At 41.1% G+C, this 20,157-nt stretch overlaps 1 protein-coding gene across 1 annotated transcript in view; it reads left to right on the forward strand.

The window, feature by feature from the left end:
* Window positions 1-20,157, forward strand: part of GRHL2 (grainyhead like transcription factor 2) — a gene marked incomplete at its 5' end in the record, with an annotated part of 87,348 nt that overhangs the window by 54,857 nt on the left and 12,334 nt on the right. Inside the window, 4 exons of the mRNA XM_080647232.1 lie at window positions 3,881-4,039; window positions 9,117-9,204; window positions 9,961-10,100; window positions 14,772-14,803. Coding sequence (XP_080503358.1) covers window positions 3,881-4,039; window positions 9,117-9,204; window positions 9,961-10,100; window positions 14,772-14,803 — 419 coding nt within the window. The remainder of the gene's footprint in view (window positions 1-3,880; window positions 4,040-9,116; window positions 9,205-9,960; window positions 10,101-14,771; window positions 14,804-20,157) is intronic.

Consider the following 20,157-nt stretch of genomic DNA (forward strand, 5'->3'; position numbering starts at 1 on the left):
ACCGAGAGGTATTATAACCTGGGCAAAGACACGTATCTTGTGTAGAAACCACCAAATGGGAATTGTAATTCACGTGTAAAAATGATTTTATTTAAAAAATGTCAATTGTCATGAGACTGCCTCTATTTCTGGAAAGGTCCTGGTACATTTTGAAACAATTTTTCTATCTGATTCAATCCTTGATTCAGTGACAGAATTAAAATTGCATCTGTTATCTGCTTGGATACACCTGTTTTAATGACTATTTTTCTAAAAAAATATGTACTGTCAGAATTATAGGAAAACAAATAACGGAGGTTTTGAAAATATTGTATGAACATGCATAACATTCATAACTCTCGGGTGACAGACCAATTGTTCATGGCATTTATGTGCTCTTTACATAATCAGGGCTTCTATGAAGCTAAACAGAATTTTCTGTGCTTGACATTTGGATGAACGTTTGGTGGGGGAAAGCATACCTTTTGCTAAGTTTCTGTAATACACATTTACAAACAGTGCTTTGTAGATAAACTTCCAAGAAATTTGATCTCACATTTGCCTGCTGTGCCTGGAGCTGGGACATGGTTGGGTTTGCAAGATGAAACAAATGAATGCTTATCAGTTCCCAAGCCAAGATTTTAGTTAATGTGCTGCTGTGCCTTCCCACCCCCACCCCCTGCCCCAACTGCAGTTAAAGTTCAACTATTTGGGTTTTGAGTGCACCACAGCGAGACTACGATTGATACCATCGGGTACTGAAACTGCTTTGCTATTGGGTCAGGCAGCCAGGCAAGAGGAAAACGGTGCCAACGCTGTTATATATCCCTGCCTCTAAGGATGACTCTGGGAGGCCCACACCATTTAGCAAAGGAGACCAATTCTTTTGTTGTTTACTTTTTATAGAATCAGGAGGCATGAATCAAAGCGAGCCCATTGGACCTTCTACTAAGGACCTCTCGCTATTAAGAGGACTTAGTCTAAGTGTCTCCCGGTAAAGTCTAGTGTATTATAGCTCATTTGACCTTTAAAGACCTTCTCTACTGGGTGGCTGATGGTTATTGCTCCTCCAAGAAGGATTTAGTCTATTTGTTGTCGTATATTGCCAGTAAGCATCTGTTATTTCAGCGGCTCCGTCCTGCTGAAGTGGCCTTTGTAAGTATATACATTCCATCAGCCTAGCTCTCTTAGTTGAGACTTGGAGCTGACAAGGCCACAATTAATAGTGTTTCCTGCCTGTTGAGTGTATGCCCACTGTGAGTGATTTATGGATAAATCAGTGAGCCAACCGTGAGTCTGAGTAGCTTAGGAAATATTCATCAGAACACCTTTCTGCTCTGGCTTCTGCAATACAAGGCAGGCTTTATGAGGAGTGCAACAATAGCCAGTGTGGATCGAGGCCCCTGTAGATTACAACACCAACTGGGAGATTTGTATATGCAATACGTGGCCAAAATTAGGGACAACTGCATTGCTCACTAGAGTGATCATTTGATTTGCTGACATAAAGTTATGTTAACACATTCGGGCCAAGATAACCCCATTGCCAGTAATAATAGTTTAAAAAAAGGCAAGTGTTCCTAGGAAAGTATGCTTTTATTTATTGACCTAAAGATCAGCATGTGATGAAGTCATAATCTCTGGAGCACCATCATGTCCCTCTCCCCATCTAGCCTCTGACTTCTCTGTTTGCCAGGATCATAATCAGTGCATTTGTGCTAGTACTTTGCACAGTCTCAGTCAGGGACATGGTAGGTATTTAAAAATAATTTTGTGCCATGAATGAATGTTCTTCTGCAGTTAGGGCATCTCCAGGAGCAATAGAGAGATGTTTCTGTCTACTTTAGCCAGGGACGTTCCGTAGGAGAATCAGGCATGGCATACATACTCTTTCTTAGTAGTCTTTATCACTCAGTCCCCTGAATCACTTGACATCTGCATTCTTAATCACTGGCTTTCTCTACCATTGCCCCAAAAACAAACATTTGTGGAATTCCTGGTCTTAGCCCAGTGTCTGTGTGGGTTTTGTATTTTACTCATGTTCTCAGGTTCAGTGTTCTGTCCTATGTTCTCAGAGCCTCTATACACGTCTCTCTTTGGAAGTGCCTTGACCACCCTTTGTGGTCATAGCTGGATTCCTCACCTGTCTTCCCTTTGGACTGTCAGCTCAGTGAGGCAGGGGTCTGGATATCTTCTCTATCCGCAGTGTCTAACATTGTGTTTGACCCACTGTGGGTGTGTGTTGATGTTTATAGGATAAAGGAATGAGTGAACCAATAATAGGAATGAATGAAATGAAATGAATGGTTAGGTCATCTTTAGGCACTTGTTTTCAGATGTTGACTAGAAAAGTGAGAGCCTGTGGCACAAGGCACAAGGTTGTTGTAATTAGCATGTTATTAAGACCTGTCACCTGGCCTTGCCTGCTATTGATGTGTGGTGCCTTGCTAATGTGTTTCTTACTGCCAAGTAAGGAGCTTAAAAATAAAATGAAAAATGATCCTTACATAGACACAGCACTAAAAATTAGATATCTGGTTGTATAAGTTTCCAAAAGCCTACAGGCATTGAGCTTGAAATTAATTAGATCAGACCTGGTAGTTTAAAAGCCATTCAAATCGAAAATTTGAATGGCTTTTAAAATGCAGTTTGGGTCAGATAATACATTTGATGAAATGACTTTCAGAATAAATAAATGTATAACTTTAAAACAATGAGTGATTTAAAGTTTTATGTTAAGTAAAAATAATACATGTGGTATTAAATGAAAAACAGCACCAAGAGTATAATACAGCATACGCCATTTTTCCCAGAGACAAGTCTTAATATTTATATAGTTACCACATAAATCTAGGTACTGTACTCATACCTCTATTCTATGATAAATCAACTTTAAATGATATGTATTGACATCTACCTACGCTCCTCCCTCTATTCCTTCCAATATTTTATAATAAAGTTATATTTTTAGTTCTTCTGTTGGTCAGTACTGTACTCTTTAATAATTTATTTGAGTTTCCTTATTTTTATTTTTAATTCATATAATTTCTGTTGTGTCTCTTGGTGCCCCATGTTGTAAGCTGAGGATGCTGGTGCCATTACTACATTTCTTTCTTCCTATTTCTTGTCTTACCTTCTCCAGCTCCTCTTTTATTTTTTCACTTCTTCTATAATAGTATTTACATTCTGATTTAAAAGGAAAATTGAAAACCGAAGACATTAAGGGACTTGCCTGAGGTCTCTTAGCTGGTTAGAGCTGGGATTAAAACTTGGGGCATTGACTCCCAATCTAGTGGATTTTCTACAGATAAGCTCATCAAATGTTTATTGACTGCCCATTCTTCTCCATGCACTATATTAGGTACCAGAAATACAAAAATAATAAGAAATGGTCTCAATTCTTATACTTAATAGTCAAGTAGGAAAGCTAAATATATAAACAAATAACTATGTTTCAGTATAATAATGCTCCAGGGAAGCTGTTATCTAGTTTGGGTTTGGGTTGTGTGTGTTTTTTTGTTCCATTGATCATACATTAGAGAAACTGATATAACTATGAGAAGTCACAGCTTTAACATGTTAAGGAAGTAATGTTTTACCAAGCTAATGTATGCATGTTTGAAAAATAAGTAAGATTTTGCTGATATACTCTAAGGAAAGTAATTTTAATGGTCTGTTTTAAATTAAATATGAAAGCCAAAAATTTTATATATTTATAAATTATGCACTCTATCATGTTTTATATGATCAACCCGTTCTTATGTCAGACTATCCAACTAGTCTTCAGTTATCCTTACATATGCATTTAGTATTTTGATTTCCAGTCTAAGACTTACGTATTTTTTAATAGACCTTTCTTATGGTGATTTATGAACTTTTTTTTTCTTTCTTCCTCCCTTAGATCTTCATCACTGTGAATTGCCTGAGTACAGATTTCTCTTCCCAAAAAGGGGTGAAAGGACTTCCTTTGATGATTCAGATTGATACATACAGTTATAATAATCGTAGTAATAAACCCATTCATAGAGCTTATTGCCAGATCAAGGTCTTCTGCGACAAAGTGAGTAAAGATGACAGTTTGTCATAAAGGTATCTTTGTTATTAGATATTACTTTCAATGACATTTCCCCCTTGTCATCTTCTCTTGTCTAGTGGTGTCAGAATAATAACCTTATCAATCACACTGGGAGCAGTAATCTTTCATTCTCAATTCCTATTAGATATCTAGGGAGTCATCAATCAATTCTATTTTTAGTCAGTTATTTTTACCACTAATTTAATGACTAATTGACACTATTGTGCTGAGTCTGGTTCACTTAGGTAAGTGAAATCATAGCTTAGTAGTTTTTACTGGATGTAGATCCTGTCCCAGAACATATCAATGTAACCTTTGTTATTCTTTGGGGTTAGTGGGGTCTCATTGAGAGGTTTTTGGAATGGAGATGGCTCCTATAAAATAAGTTCATTAGTAAACATGCACTCAGGAGGAGATACCGTTTTTGAATCTCTCTGAATCCCATAAGAGATGAAGCAATTAGAATAGCTAAGATTAAAATCCCATGGTTATGTGACAAGAGATCTTCACGCATCCCAAATATGAGTGGCATGAACAGTTTCAAGCATGAACAATTTCAAGACTTGTGTGATATCAGCATCCTTAGGGAAAGCAAAGGGGCCACTTGATTGTCAAAGACCAGGACACCTACAAAATTGACCCAAGGTACTCGCTGGAGAGTGAAGTGGGCCATCTGAGGTCTACCGTGCCATTAAAATGTCTGAAAGACCTGGTGTACCAGTGATGGAGTGTACGGAAAAGTGGGTTTCTGGGAGCAGAGAGCGGAGATAGTCACAAGAAGAGAGGAGGAAACACATGAGCTAGAACTGCACTGGGTTTGCGGGCAGGCGGCACAGTGGTAAATATCAAAAATCTAGTGGCAACATCTAAAATCTAATAGCCTTTCAGGTCGGGACGATTTTGGTGAGTGCCAATCATCCAGCCGTCAGAGCAGCCGGACACTCCCGGGGACAGTGAGTTGCCTCCATGACACAGAGCCAGTGAAGTAATAGACACGGTTGTGTCGATGAGAAAACGCTGGGCCCGCGGGCATAGTAACTTGCCCAGAGTCACACAGGGAAGAATTAGAGGAGCTGGATGCAAATACAGATTCTAAACTCCAGTGAATTAATAAATGAACTTTATACACAAAGTAGCAAAAATGACAACTGACAATTCAAAAACTTCAACAGAGAGCCAAGATAGACTTTCAACCCAAAATAAAAGAATCCATTTATATGTCTAATTCAGCAGATTAAACATTAAGAAAACATTTTTGGTGATGTACGAAATGGAGTTTTAAAAGTACAGCTGGGAGAGTATTTCAATAATTAGAATTCCCTTAATTTACTCCATGCATTTCAAGGAAGATTGTGGAGTCCCCCTCCCTGAACCTCCCTTTTGGAAGTGAGGAGTAAAATTAGAGGCAAGGAGAAAGGAGGGAAGGATAGGACGAAAGCACTGGGCAATCCATTTACCTTTATTTCCGTGGTTGGGAATAAAGTAGGAAAAAGAGTGCTTAAAGGGTACTTTTATAGTTATTTTTTTTCTGCAGTGTTGATGTACTAAACACTATAAATCATCAAGTGTTGTATTATTTATTGTTCACATATGTCCTAGAATAAGGACTATACAAAACTAAGAGGGTAAATAATGATCAATTATACCATTTGTTTGAAAATATTTTAAAAAATATATCCTGTAAAAGGGAGAGGGTGGAAGAGAGAGGGGTCTGTAGGTTTATTCAAAGCATTTGTTTCTAAAAGTCAAAACAGGGTAATCTGCAGCAAGGAAAGAAATGGCTAGAGAACAACTTATTTATGTGTGCGTGTGTGGATGTGTGTAGAGAAACTAGAAAGAATCATGTTCACAAACACTTTGCCAAGCAGAAAATAGGTGGCATTTACTCTAATTCCTATTTTATGTATTAAATACATCAGTGCTAACTAGAAGAAAATGATGGGAGGATGTTGGGAAATGTTGGCATTTGTTCCAACTTGCTAGTGATGAAGTGTTTCTAGTGGGAGTTTTTAGTTTACATATCCTGATACTGAGGGTCAAGAAATTTAGGAATAAAGGAGGAAACCTCAGGGGCAAGCTGGGTGTATTATACTTAACCACTATTCATTTTCCTAATAAGCTAGATACAAAAATCTTCTCCTGCATATTTTTAAAATTTTATACTCCCTAGTGAACATTTAGGTGGGGGAAATTATTTTCAAAGGATAAATTTGGTATTTGTATCAAATTATACAAATTATGCTCTTCTGGAAGAACTCGACTTTTTTTTACACTTTCATAACAGTGGGAAGAATATTCTCTAGAAGTTTCAAGTCACAACTCCTCAAAGGAAGGAAAGGAATTTTTGGAAGGACATGTTCAAGGAAGCTTTCTCCATCTGAACGGGAAGGACCAAAGCTTCCCTGGTCATTGCGGAGTCAGAGCTTTATTTTAGAAAGGAGAAAGGTGGCTCTCCCAGGAGTGTTTGCACACTTCCAGAACTGTATTGTCATGCTGATAGCGCATCATTCTGGGCAGGAAATTTTTTCTATAGACCAGGCACCAAGACATCTATTCTATGTTTTATGTTAATCCTTTATGTCAATTCCTGTAAAATAATTAGTAGGTGACTTTGTTTCCTAAAATTTACATTGAACATACATAAATCTTGAAACAGGTTAATTCCAGACCTTTTCCTCGTAGAAATAGTACAAAATAAAACACTAATTTAGAAATAAAATTGCTTGACAAATCTTGGGGGTATGTCTTGGTTGAGTTGTAATTTATTTATGTCAGTGGTCGGCAAACTCACTAGTCAACAGAGCCAAATATCAACAGTACAACAATTGAAATTTTTTGAGAGCCAAATTTTTTAAACTTAAACTATATAGGTAGGTACATTGTTATTAACTTAATTAGGGTACTCCTTCAATCGCACTGTACGTGCGTGCCCACACGTGGTATTTTGTGGAAGAGCCACACTCGAGGGGCCAAAGAGCCGCATGTGCCTCGCGAGCCGCGGTTTGCTGACCACTGATTTAGGTAAATAAAAGTTTCATATTTATATTTATATTTATATTAATCATACAAAGATCAAAATACATAGAAAAATGCCATAAATGGACACAACAAAAATGAATAATAGGAGCCTTTTGCTTATATTTCACACCTGTTTGAACAAAGTGATGTCTGTGCATTTAACAGTTAATTAACTTTATAATATTCTGAAAATATTATGTTATCTAAACATCAAAGCTCTATAAAACGTTTCTATATCTTGAAGAGACCTCCTAAGCAAATATTCCTATATTTTTAGTCTCCTCTTGCTATAAATATCTGTGGTTTATGTATATCAATGACAACTCAAAACTTAAAAGTAAAGCACTGTAAAATAATTATATTTTTATAAGAATGAATAGTAAGTTTTTTTTAACATAAAATACATATTGGTTATGCATAAAATATCTGGTTAAAATATTACAACTTTTAAATCTTATGTACATAAAACTCTTAGAACTCACGTGGCATAGAGTAAGTGCCATGTAAGCATTAGCTCCAAAGCTACTCCTTTATGATACCTTCATTGACCACAAATTCCAATTGTGTCATGGCTTTACTTTGGCCAGAACTGGCAATCTGCTTTTTAAAAGCCAATGTGATAAGCAAAAAAACACATCTCCTTGTTTTAATTCAGACCATTTATGTGTTTTTGTGTAAACTGCCTATGTCATGACCTTTGTCCATTTTTCTTTGTTATGTTGGTTTTTTTTTTTATTTGAATCATTGTAGATTAAGGATTCAACACTTTATATTGCAAGTATTTTCACCAATTTGTCCCTTAGCTTTGAAATAATTTATTTTTGCATAATAGTAGGATAATTTTAATACTACCAAATCTATCTTTTGGGTGTGATGATTTGGGAGTCAGTTTCTAAAAGGTTAGAGGATGCTGGCCAGTTCACGCTTCAGTGCTCCTTAAATATGCTGCCACATAGGGCAGGGGTATAAAAGTGAATCTGAAATGTAGTTTAGTATGAGGATGTCTATCTGGTTTTCACCTGTTTAAAGTATCATGGAAACATGAGTGCAGATGAATTCTTCTGCATCAAGAATGGAGAGAGAGAAAGGAAAAGGAAACTGTGTTGAAACATCTGTATTTGGGGTTGAGAAGTGGAAACTGAGTTAGCAAAGCTGATATAGAAAATTGAAAGAGGAGAGGATAATCAGGGAACCCTTAAAAGCCAAGAAGGAAAGAGATAGAAGGTGATTTGGAAGAGAAGCCAATGAAAAAATCAGGTTACAAGGAACAGAGGAGCAAAAGGAAGAGAATAAACCAACCTTAAAAAAAATTGATCGGAGAGAGAAACATCGATGTGAGAGAGAAACATTGGTTGTCCAGACTGGGATCGAACCTGCAACCTGGCTATGTTCCCTGACCAGGAATCGAACCTACCACATTTTGGTATATGGGATGATGCTCCAATCAACTGAGCCATACCAGCCAGGGCTAGACCAAACTTTTTTTCTATTTGGTTGAATGAGTACCATCTCTAAGACCATATGAACATATCAAAACAAAACATAATATTGTATGTGCAAAGTAATCTTATAGCCTGTCTAGTTTCCTTAGGCCCTCCCTCATTTCCATTACTATGTGATTATAAAAAGTTCCATCACAGCAAGCAAAGGGGAAATTTTACAGCGAGTTCACACTCAACTTTAATGCCCTTTCTGTGTCTAGGAATCATGGTAATGGGCCAAGGCTTCATCTTAGGACATTTATTATAATCAGTAAGTTACTTAAGTGGCTTCACTGGGACAGGGAACTGGGTCTGGTCTTTCTGTAGGGATTCAAAGCTGAAGTTGTATAGCTAGTCAAGATACCAAAAAAGGGAGAAATCTAAGAGAAGTGAGATCCCTCAGCCTTCAGAACTGAGCCTGACCTCACTGGAGGGATGGAAATGGGACTTCCCGCTATCCTTCTTCCCTTGTTTTGTCTCTCGTCCCTGAGATTTGCATGTAGCAGTGTTTTTGTGTGCTTTGATAACATGCCTGGCATTGTCTGCATTTGTTTTCCCCTCAGGGAGCAGAAAGAAAAATCCGAGATGAAGAGAGGAAGCAGAACAGGAAGAAGGGGAAAGGCCAGGCCTCCCAAACCCAGTGCAACAATTGTGAGTGTCACCGAAAAGGGATGGGCTCCTCTGGGTCCACTAGGGAGCAGGTGGGAAGAAGTGGGTTGCAGGCGAAACTACAGACATGCAAGGGATTACTTGCTGTTCCCTAGAGTCAACTGTCCCTGCGAAAAGCAAATAGAATCAATGATCACAGAGTGTTTGCGCTAGGAGGGACTTTGTAATATCATTGAGACCAACACTTTGCATTTACAGACAAGAAATCTAGGACACAGAGAGGGATGGGGAGCTGGGTGAAAAAGGTGAAGGGATTAAATAAACAAGCAAACAAAAAACTCATAGACACAGACAACAGTATGGTGATTACTAGAGGGAAAAGGGGGAGGAGGCAAAAAGAGGGTAGGGGGCGATAAATGGTGATGGAAGGAGACTTGACTTTGGGTGGTGAACACACAATACAATATACAGGTGACGCATTATAGAATTGTACACTTGAAACCTATATAATTTTATTAACCTGTGTCAGCCCAATAAAGTCAATAAAAATTTTAAGAAAGAAACCTAGGACACCTAGAGGGACGGGGAGCATAAAGGGAACAGCAGTCCACCTCAGGAGTGCTCACTCGAAGTTCGAGCTTTTTCTGTTGGCTTGGCAGTGGGAAAGGGGGGTCATTTATGGCATTTGGAAAGCTCCGTAGGAGAAAGTCATGAAATGTAGCTAAGACTAGAGCTTACATTTGAGAGTTCTTAGTCATGTGTAACCCTCTGAATTTTGTTTTTTTTCATCACTTCCAGCCTCTGATGGAAAGTTGGCAGCGATACCTTTACAAAAGAAGAGTGACATCACCTACTTCAAAACGATGCCGGATCTGCACTCGCAGCCGGTGCTCTTCATCCCCGATGTTCACTTTGCAAACCTGCAGAGGACAGGACAGGTATGAGCTGCCTGCTAACGGTCCACTTGCCATCCATCCGCGGGGCTGGTAGAGCCTTAAGGCCTTCAGACAGCATTGCCCTTAAAAATAAAACAGACACTGGGCATTCGGCAGTCAGTCAATCCCCCCGGAAAATGGATTTTCATACAAAGGAATGTCTCAAGGGAGGAAACCAGCTTACTACAGGGAAGAAGAGAATGAGCTGATATTAGTGAAGTGTTGACAAAACACGGAAAGGAAGAAAGGTAGAAGGCTGATAACCTATAAGAAGTTTTGTTAGTTTCCTCACATAGGATTGGTCCGGTGCAATAGAGCCCCACCTAATGGTGGGAAATTGAACTGTGCCTATAACTTCAAGTTGCAAAATTCTATATTTAAACAAAGCCCTATCAACAATTTTCCCCTTAGTAAATTAACAGTTCCCACTAAATAGCTAAATCATTTTACACCCAAAGAAAAATGATATTGTAGACAAGCCTTTTAAAAAACAATTCCTGTCTTTTAGGTATATCTACAAGTAAAACGAAAGAACTAATATTAAAATAACATAATCATCTAATAACTAACTCATTATGGTAGTTCAAGTCGATGGAATATTACGTGGTCACTAACGTTATGATGATAGAAACTATGTAGCAAAATGGGAACTAGTTATGATAATGTTTAGTGAAAAAAAGTAGAATACCTTTTGTTCTTTATAGTAATTCCAAATATATATCTGAACTTTAAAGGGAACAAGTAGTTATAACACTTGATGATAGAGTTATGATATATGGCTGATTTTTTCTTTCTGTAATATCTTTACTATTAATTATTTTATGTGATAAATTGAAGATGTGTGAAGAAAGGAAAATAATTACTTCCTTAGTATTCGCCAGAATTGCCTTTCACTGAACCAACTGAGTGTTCTTTAAACCCAAAGTCCTTTAAGGAGTGTTCCGTTTTGAGAACTAGGTGATGCTGACGCACTCAAGTGTTTCCTCCATCCTCAGTGTGTAGACCCTCATTGGACTTGACCATAGTCTGGGAGGAGAAGTCATTATTGGTGTCGCTTTCTCTTTTTGAAAGTATTTGTCCCTTAGCGTTGTGTTTGATATGTAGGAGTCAAAGCAGCTATCCACAGCGTGGGAGCAAAATACCCACGGCTTTTCTTAGAGCAGATTTCACTGAAAACTAACTTAACATCTCGTCGTGTCTTGTTTGATAGAAACAAGGACACAAAAGGAAAAGGAAGCGTGTTATGATTTATCAAGGTTTTATTTTATTTTATTTTATTCTTTAATTCCCAAGAACATGGTGGTGACTTGTGTATTTACAGCCTTTGCTGCCTGGGATTTTTTGGGGCTAGGTTTCCACAGCTTCCGGAAGAGGGAGAATTGAATTAAATTGCTCTTATTGTTTACGGCAGGGGTCCTCAAACTTTTTAAACAGGGGGCCAGTTCACTGTCCCTCAGACCGTTGGAGGGCTGGACTATAGTTTAAAAACAAAACTATGAACAAATTCCTATGCGCACTGCGGGCCCGGGACGAGTCGGCTGCTAAGCAGGACAGGCAGCGGCACCCGGCGGGCCGGATAAATGTCCTCGGCGGGCCGCATGTGGCCCGTGGGCTGTAGTTTAAGGACGCCTGGTTTACGGTCATGATTCTGGTTTCAGCTCCATGTCAAAGCTGACAGCCTGACCTATTCTCTTGGCAACATTTCTCTGAAATATAAAAAACTGCAAGTAATTCTTAAGAGAAAAAGGGACCCAACCTGGCTTCCCAGGACTGTCAGTCTTCTGGCCTCACTTGCCGCCTCCGTGTCCTGAGCTGGGCTCCTCGCCTGTGGCCGAGTCCAAAGGGAAGTGTAGCCTCGTACGCTTTGTTGGTTTCAGCAAACTGTCTGCCGTGCCATCGGTGGGGTTAGCCCTGCTGTCTGGGGTCCACTTTGCAGAGCCCGCAGGCTTTCCCTCTGCCCTTGGGATGAGAGGGAAGGGTCGGTGAGGGAGCCTGCCTGAGCTCTGGGAAACTAAGGAACACCCAGCTGTGCCCCGACAATGCGTGCATATTCTGTGGTTGGTCAACTTGCTGGCCAAGGGAAGGGGTACCTACTGCGGCTGGTTGGGACTCTACGGGCTGCCTTTTCTTAGACGAGCGAGAAGCCTGGGGTGCGTCCAGAAACAGCAGGGAAGACAGCAGTTCCTTAGGGTTAGAAGCAGACTTTGATATGCAGAACAAGAGCCCGCAGTGGCAGGTCAAAATACAGGCCAGTTTTACCATGCGCTGTGCGGGGAAGGAGGGGAAACCCGGAGGCAAGCGATAGAGAGTGTGCAGCTCAGTAACCACTGTAGGCGGGAGCCTTTTAGAACCAGGCACATCGCAGCTCTGCCCACCTGCAGGGTGAGCCGCCCTCTAGTTCAGTCAGTGAGACACTCCTGAGTGACACTTAAAGGCACATCAACCGTGGTTCAGCGATTCCTGGTCGCCCAAGGGCACAGACTGGAGAGTGGGGCTTTCACTGTCAGCCCACCCGTACCTTCCTCCCCCGTGATCTCACTGATTCACACGTGGGTTGGAATATTTATCAGATTATCAAAAACTCATATGAGGGAAGGAACCCACCATGTAAGCACTAAGGAGATCGCCAGTCTCCCTCTCCTCACGTTAGTGCTGATATTCACTGCAGCTTGGGTCTGGAATGCCTTTAAAAACAAATGATAAGGGAGCTTGGGAGAAAGTGCGGATGCAGGGGCATCACCTTTCTACATAACGTATCCTCTGCAGGTGTCAGCCTTCCTTAAAGCACTAGACCCCAAGGAGGACACCGCGCCTCCCTCCCACCCAGTTGTGGTTGGTAAGCAATCTTCCCCCAAACCACAGAAGCTTCAGGTTCCGAAGTTCCCTTCTAGGTCTTTTCAGTTAAACTCTCTAAAGCGGGTTCCAGGAATTTGCGTTTATGACAAGGTCTCCAGATGGTTTTTTTTATGCACTTTAAAGTTTGAGAAACACCATAAAAATTAAATTAGTGGAATAAGTCCTACAACCGACAAGGGAGAAACAGTGGGCCTTTATGCAAGAGGAGAAATGACAGTGGCAGGATGGTGACAGGGACAGGGTTCAGGAGGCCAGAACCTAAGAGAAGGCTGCTCCATCATGGAGTCACCACCCAGCTTTGCAAAGAGCTGTCCATTACCCTGCCGTATAGCCAGGCAGGGCAGATGCTTTATGCCACATTGAAAGAATCCAGCCAAACACAGGTCAGTATCAGGAACTTTTTACAAAAAAATCCAGTTGGGTGGTCAGTGCTAGGAAGATCTTAGCTTCATCGTTTTCTGTTTAAGAAGAAACAAAGTTATACACTACAACAATAGACATAAGACGTTGAAGAGGGAAAAGTTCCTCCTGGAAATCTGAGCTAATGACTAGATGACTCATTCCAGAAGAGTTCCAGGTAATCAGCTCTGTTATACAACTACGCGCGGGCGTGGCAGGATCCCAGGAACTGCCCAGAGCCTTTGAGAAAGTTTGTAGGGAGGGTGTCCTTCCAGGCACAGCTGTTTCTCTCCCAGGCATCTGGGGCAGGGACAGTGACAAAAATGTACAAGCACTAGGGGTGATTTTTGTAGTTAACACGTGTGTCTGATACTAACTTGGGTATTGTTCTTCACTCAAGCAAAAATGGTCTTGAAGCACACAGATAAAGCTCATGGAAGGTCTACAATGAATTTGTATAAGTAATTGGGTCAAGGGAACCTATGTACATCACAGATGCCCTCTGGAGTTGCCCTGCTGCTTCATAAGATGAGAAGGATGCTTCATAATCGCTTTAATTCTGATTCTGCTTACCGCCATGCTGACCAACTAAATGAGTCTTTTCTTTTTCGTTTTTAAATAGATTTTGTTATTGATTTCAGAGAGGAAGGGAGAAGAAGAGAGAGAGATAGAAACACCAGTGATAAGAGAGAATCATTGATCAGCTGCCTCCTGCACGCCCCTTACTGGGGATGGAGCCTGCAACCTGGGCATGTGCCCTTGACTGGAGTCGACCCTGGGACCCTTCAGTCTGCAGGCCTATGTTCTATCCACTGAACTAAACGGGCTAGGGCATGAGTCTTTTCTTGAAGATCTCTCTCTGGCCAGAAATGCCTTCAAGAGCTAAATGACCTTTTCCAGCTTGAAGACAGTTGACTCCTAAATTTCTGTGGTTGGAGGATGCCAGGGAACTCGGGCCCCTCCGAGGAGCACACAAAGGCCTGAGTTACTGCTGCCCTGCCATGGGACCCTCTTGCTCCCGTCCCGACACCTAAGCACAGTGTCCATGGTCAGCTCACCCGTGGACCAGTGGGATTGCTTACTCACTGGCCCTGCCCTGGAGCCCTTCTAAACAATGCTTCTTAGATTCTGCTAAAATATTTCCTATTGTCAAAAGCAATAGGGCTATAGGTAATCTGATCAGACTGTCTTAGCTGGAAATAATCACATTTCCAATTTTATCTCATTGAAGTATAAGAATTGACCTTATGGAGAACATGAGGTTAAATTTGTATTTCCTTCGACACACACATGCATAGCATCATTACACAGATTTGTCTTTTTTACAAGACAGTGTAATGCCTTAGGAAAGTGTGCATCGCATAATATGTTTCCACTTCTGACTCTGACCTACAGTAAGCCTATTGTTTTGTTCTGCAGGTGTATTACAACGCGGATGATGAACGAGAAGGGTAAGACACTCAGTTCTTTCACTTAAACACCCAAAGTCGGTTCATTTCAGTAGAAATGGCTCTTCAGGCAGTAACTGCGAGCATGGGTGGGACTGTCCTCTCACCTCCAGGCTCAGAGCTAAGAAATGCGTGCTTCTGGGCACTGAGAGGAAGGCTGGGGGAATACCATTTTCCTTCCAAATCTCTCCCCCTTTATCCTTCCTCTGATCTGCCTTTGAATAACGAGCTATTTTTCTACGTGATGCATCTCCTCCTCAATTCCACCTTTCTACCGATAATCCAGTTACTAAAATAATCTTGGGGGAAGAACAAGCTGAGTTGAGGCAAGCGCCAAGGAGACAGCCTGCCTGCTTTCGGTGTTACCTGGGCCGCCTGTGCATACCTCCTGAAGCCCTCACTCTGGGGAGTGAGCCGGGTGGGCTAGGGTGAGGCTGGTGGGGGTGGGAGCTGGGAAGGCTGAGAGCCTTTTCACGGTCCTTAGGATTGTAGGGTCACCCAAGGCTCCCAATGTGTTTGTTGCACGTCAAGACTGCCTACTGCTTGCTATCCACAACTCACTGTATAGACTCCTAGGATTTTAGAGCTAAAAAGGGTCCTTCAAGGTCATTTAGCTGACCCTCTCTCCTAGGCAATGTGATCTCTTATACCACATCCTTGAGAAATGATGGAAATATTCTGAATGTTCTCACCGTGTGTGAGGTGTAGACCATTACTGTTGGGTGACTCCAGCCCTCGGAAAGGTAGTTTGTGGAACTGATGTCTACCTTCTTTTGACTTCTACTCATTGGCTCTAGTTCTTTGTATGATCTGGATGCTATTTTTCTCTTAAAAATATCTACAACTACATTCATTTTTCAATATCTATGATACACTACATATGTGTACCTAAGATCTTGGTTTGCACTACACGGATATAACTAAAAATCTCTACATCACTTATTTTCAAACTGTAATCAAACCAGGGCTTCCGTATTCTTAATATCGTTAACATATTTACTTCTGAAACATTTCAAGGTGAAGTAAGTATAGTAGATATTGCTGAGCTCACTTCCCAGAGCAGAGCTGAGCAAACTACAGCCTGAGGACCCACCACTTGCTTCTGTATTGTTCACAAACATTTTTAAGGGATTGAAAACATCTAGCAGAATACTACCTAGCTCCTGAAAATTCTATGGAATTCAAGTGTCCATACATAAAATTTCACTGGAACACAGCCATGTTAATTCCTTTATGTCTTGTCTGTGGCCGCATTGGTGGGACCACAGCTGAGTTCAGTGGTTGCAGCGAAGTCCATGGACCCCAGAAAGCCCAAGTGCTGACTAGTCTGCCCTTCACAGAAAAAGGGTGCCACCTTCTGTCCTGAAGGATAGAGACTCTCAAAGGAGTCAAACACTTCCCCAGCTGGTTAGAAGCAGAACCTTGTCCAGAATCTGACCTCTAAACTCTGAGCTCTAAATTTTCTAAATGCTTAATTAATTGTTCTTTTTATCTTGGCACATGGATAATTTCCAGAGGCTGGAATGAACAGAAGTGCTTAGCGCTATCAATTCTAATCTGTTATTCACATATTTTAGAAGGGACAGTGTGGCGTCATGGAAAGAACGTTGAGTCTGCGCTCCCAGACTGCAGCTCACTAATGGGAAGCCTGGGGCGGCTCCTTGACCTCTGAGTTTTGAGTCCCTCAATTGTAAATGAGGATTTTGTAGAATACGATGATCTCTAAGATCCCTTCTAGCACTAACATTCTATTATTCTCCTGGGAAACCTTAGCATGAATGAGAAGCGCCTGAGACCTGAATGCTGCTCCATGTGCAGACCTTACTTAACCTACCTCAGCCTCAATTGTCCTTCCTTGTAAGTTGGCAGCATTTGGGTGGCCAGTGGACCTAACTCTTTTGGCTTAGCCTCTGTAAGAATTACCCTCTGTTACAATCTTAACGCCCAAGGCCCAAGTCTCTTTTACACACCTTCTAACTAGAGGTCATTTGAGCAATATGGGCAGCCTCAGTGATAATCTATAGCAGGCTCTTGGCTCTTGTTATATGCAAAAGGAATAGCATTCATTGGCTACCTTGGCTAGACACTGTACAAAGTGCTTTATATGCATTATTTCATTGACTTCTCCCAAAATTCCCATGTGTTTTACTATATACACTGGGTGGCCAGATTATCATGATCTCTGAACACATAATAATCTGGCCACTCAGTGTATATCCTATATAATAAAAGGCTAATATGCAAATTGTCCCCTCGACCAGTAGTTCGACCAGCAGGCAGGCCGGCCAACCACCCATGTCTCCTCCCCCTGGCCAGCCTGGCCAGACCCCACCCATGCATGAATTCATGCACCAGGCCTCTAATATATATATATATATATATATATATATATATATATATATATATATATATGTATATATATATATGTATATATATATATACACACACATATATATATATATTGAGTGGCCAGATTATTATGCATTCAGAGATCATAATAATCTGGACACTCAATATATATATAAGGTGATTACAAATATAGGGCAATTTTCCAAGGAGAAGATGAAAAAAAAATTAAAGCTTTTGAGCCAACTTAAATAGGTAAATCTTTGTGACTATAGCCAAAAATGTCAATAATCTACTGATATTTGCTTTGTTAATTTAATTACACATACATTTAAAGAATAATATTATATGATTTAGAAATACCTGTCATTTTATGAAACACTTCTATTTAGATTATTCACAGTTCATCTTTGACACTAGTGTCTTATCACTAGAGTTACTTTTTGTCATATCTGTTTATTAGGACAATTCTTCATTACCATCAAAGTTGAGATATAGCACTTTTTAAATTCAGATGCATGAGATTGTCATCATAAATTTTATTCTAAGCCACAAATACTGATTCTCATAACATTAGAATAATTACATAAGTGAGTCATAATGTTGCTTAAAATTGTGGGTTTTTTTTTTTTAATATATATATATTTTTATTTCAGAGAGCGAGGGAGAGAGAGATAGAAACATCAGTGTTGAGAGAGCATCATTGATCAGTTGCCCCCTGCATGCCTCACACTGGGGATCAAGCCCGCAACCTGAGCATGAGCCCTGATTGGGAATTGAACCAAGACCTCCTGGTTCATAGCTCAGTGCTCAACCACTGAGCCATGCTGGCTGGGCTTAAAATTGTGTTTTTCATTAAGCTTTATCCCCAGAGCCACACAACCCAATATGTCTTCACACGACTCCAGTTTGTTCCCATCTGCCCTCTGCCAGAGTGGCCCTGAATGAGGTTTTATGCACTGGCCCTTTAAGAGGGCCCTTGGTTTCTAGCAGACTCCTGCCTATCCCTAGGAAACAGAATTTCCACGGGTTTTTATAGCCATATGTTACGTGGGCTCCTCTCCCCTGCTCTGGTGCTCTGGGCTGGGGAGCCCAGTGTGGGGTTCAAACCTCAGTCTCCTCAGGCTGAGATATCCCTCCTGGTCCTCAGCTGCAGCACGTGGGTGTGGGGTCAGCCCTTTTCACGTCCCTTTACTTCCTACCAGTCTCGATGTGGCTTCTTCTGGGAATCCTTGGTTATAAGACTTCTGTTCAGCTAGTCTGGAGTTGGTTATTCAGGTTGATTGTTCTATAACTTAGTTGTAATTCCAGTTTGGACCTGGGAAGAGGTGAATGTAACTTCTACCTACTCTGCCACCATCTTGGATCCTATATCGATTAAAGTCATTCTGGGATGATGGGTTCTTCCCCAAAGAGTAATTTAAAATATATATATATATATTTTATTGATTTTTCTCAGAGAGGAAGGGAGAGGGATAGAGAGTTAGAAACATCGATGAGAGAGAGACATCGATCAGCTGCCTCCTGCACACCCCCCACTGGGGATGTGCCCGCAACCAAGGTACATGCCCTTGACCGGAATCGAACCCGGGACCGCTCAGTCCCCAGGCCGACGCTCTAGCCACTGAGCCAAACCGGTTAGGGCCAAAGAGTAATTTTTATTGGAAATAAATTAATCGAGATGAATTTATTTAGGGCATACATGCTAATTAGCCTACACAGGCCACAAGCCGAGTTGTGAGAGGCGTGGTGCCTTCAGCTTCCTTCCGCACCGAACTGGGCATCTCCTCACTACCCACCAATGCCTAGTGCGGTCCCTCCCCACAGGCAGGATGCTGCATTGCCTTTTCCAGACAGGGCCAGAGCCCCAGGCTTCAAACCCAAACATCTTCCCATTATTTTTTTTCTGAGGAAACTTTGTTTATACTTCCAGCATTTAAAGAAATTTTTTTTTAATATATTTTTTATTGATTTCAGAGAGGAAGGGAGAGAGATAGAAACATCAATGATGAGAGAGAATCATTGATCGGCTGCCTCCTGCATGCCCCCCACTGGGGGGATTGAGCCTGCAACCCAGGCATGTGCCCTTGGCCGGAATCGAACCTGGGACCCTTCAGTCTGCAGGTTGACGCTCTATCCACTGAGCCAAACTGGCTAGAGCTATACTTCAAGCATTTGCTTCCCCTGAGATGGATCCCTCTAGATAATGGCTTCATGTGCCACGTGACCTGAAGTCACTCACATCTTCTCACACGTGTGCCAGTGGGATGGAGACTGATGTCAGAGGAAGCACCTTCTCCTCGTTCCCCAGTCCTTTTGTGGTACAATCGAGTATAATTGGGCAGGCATCATGCTCTTTGCATCTGTCAAATGGGGCAGTCCTATCTGCCCCTCCTTTCTTGCCTTGTTTTGAAAATAAATGTAACAGTTGAATTCAGACCACACAAACTTATTGACTCCCTACTGGGTTTGTAGATTTGAACGTGTGAAAAAGCATTTTTTAACTCCCAGGAGAAAGGTGGTTTATCAAGATGTTATTTTAATGGCAAAGTTTGTCATGGCTCAGAATGGGGCATTATCAAAAGTCAGCAGAACTGGAAAAATACAAATAAATATTGCTTGGCAAGAAAAAGAAAATCACTGGCTTAGGAACCTTCGCACAGCATGACAGAGTGATATTTCACAGTCTGGTGACATTTCAGGCTATTTACCCGTTATTACCCTCCTGGTCACCGACAGCTGTGCGAACAGATTTTTAACCTTCAGCTCCTGAGGTCATGGCCATCCAGTTCCAAAATATGACAGAATAACATGGCCTACTTCTATGAAAAGGTAGTGAGGGGAAGACAGAGGGAAGAGTGCTCTAAAAACTCATTACCACCTTTACCTGGGACTTGGGTTTGAGATTTCCTTCTGGCTGTTTCCAGAGTTTGACTTAGTGGGGAATACAATAAGACAATGCTGACTCACAATATCATTTCTTAGACCCTCACTCATCATTTCGGGTTTCT

The sequence above is a fragment of the Plecotus auritus genome (genome assembly GCF_963455305.1).
Source record: "Plecotus auritus genome assembly, chromosome: 11".
NCBI lineage: Eukaryota > Metazoa > Chordata > Mammalia > Chiroptera > Vespertilionidae > Plecotus > Plecotus auritus.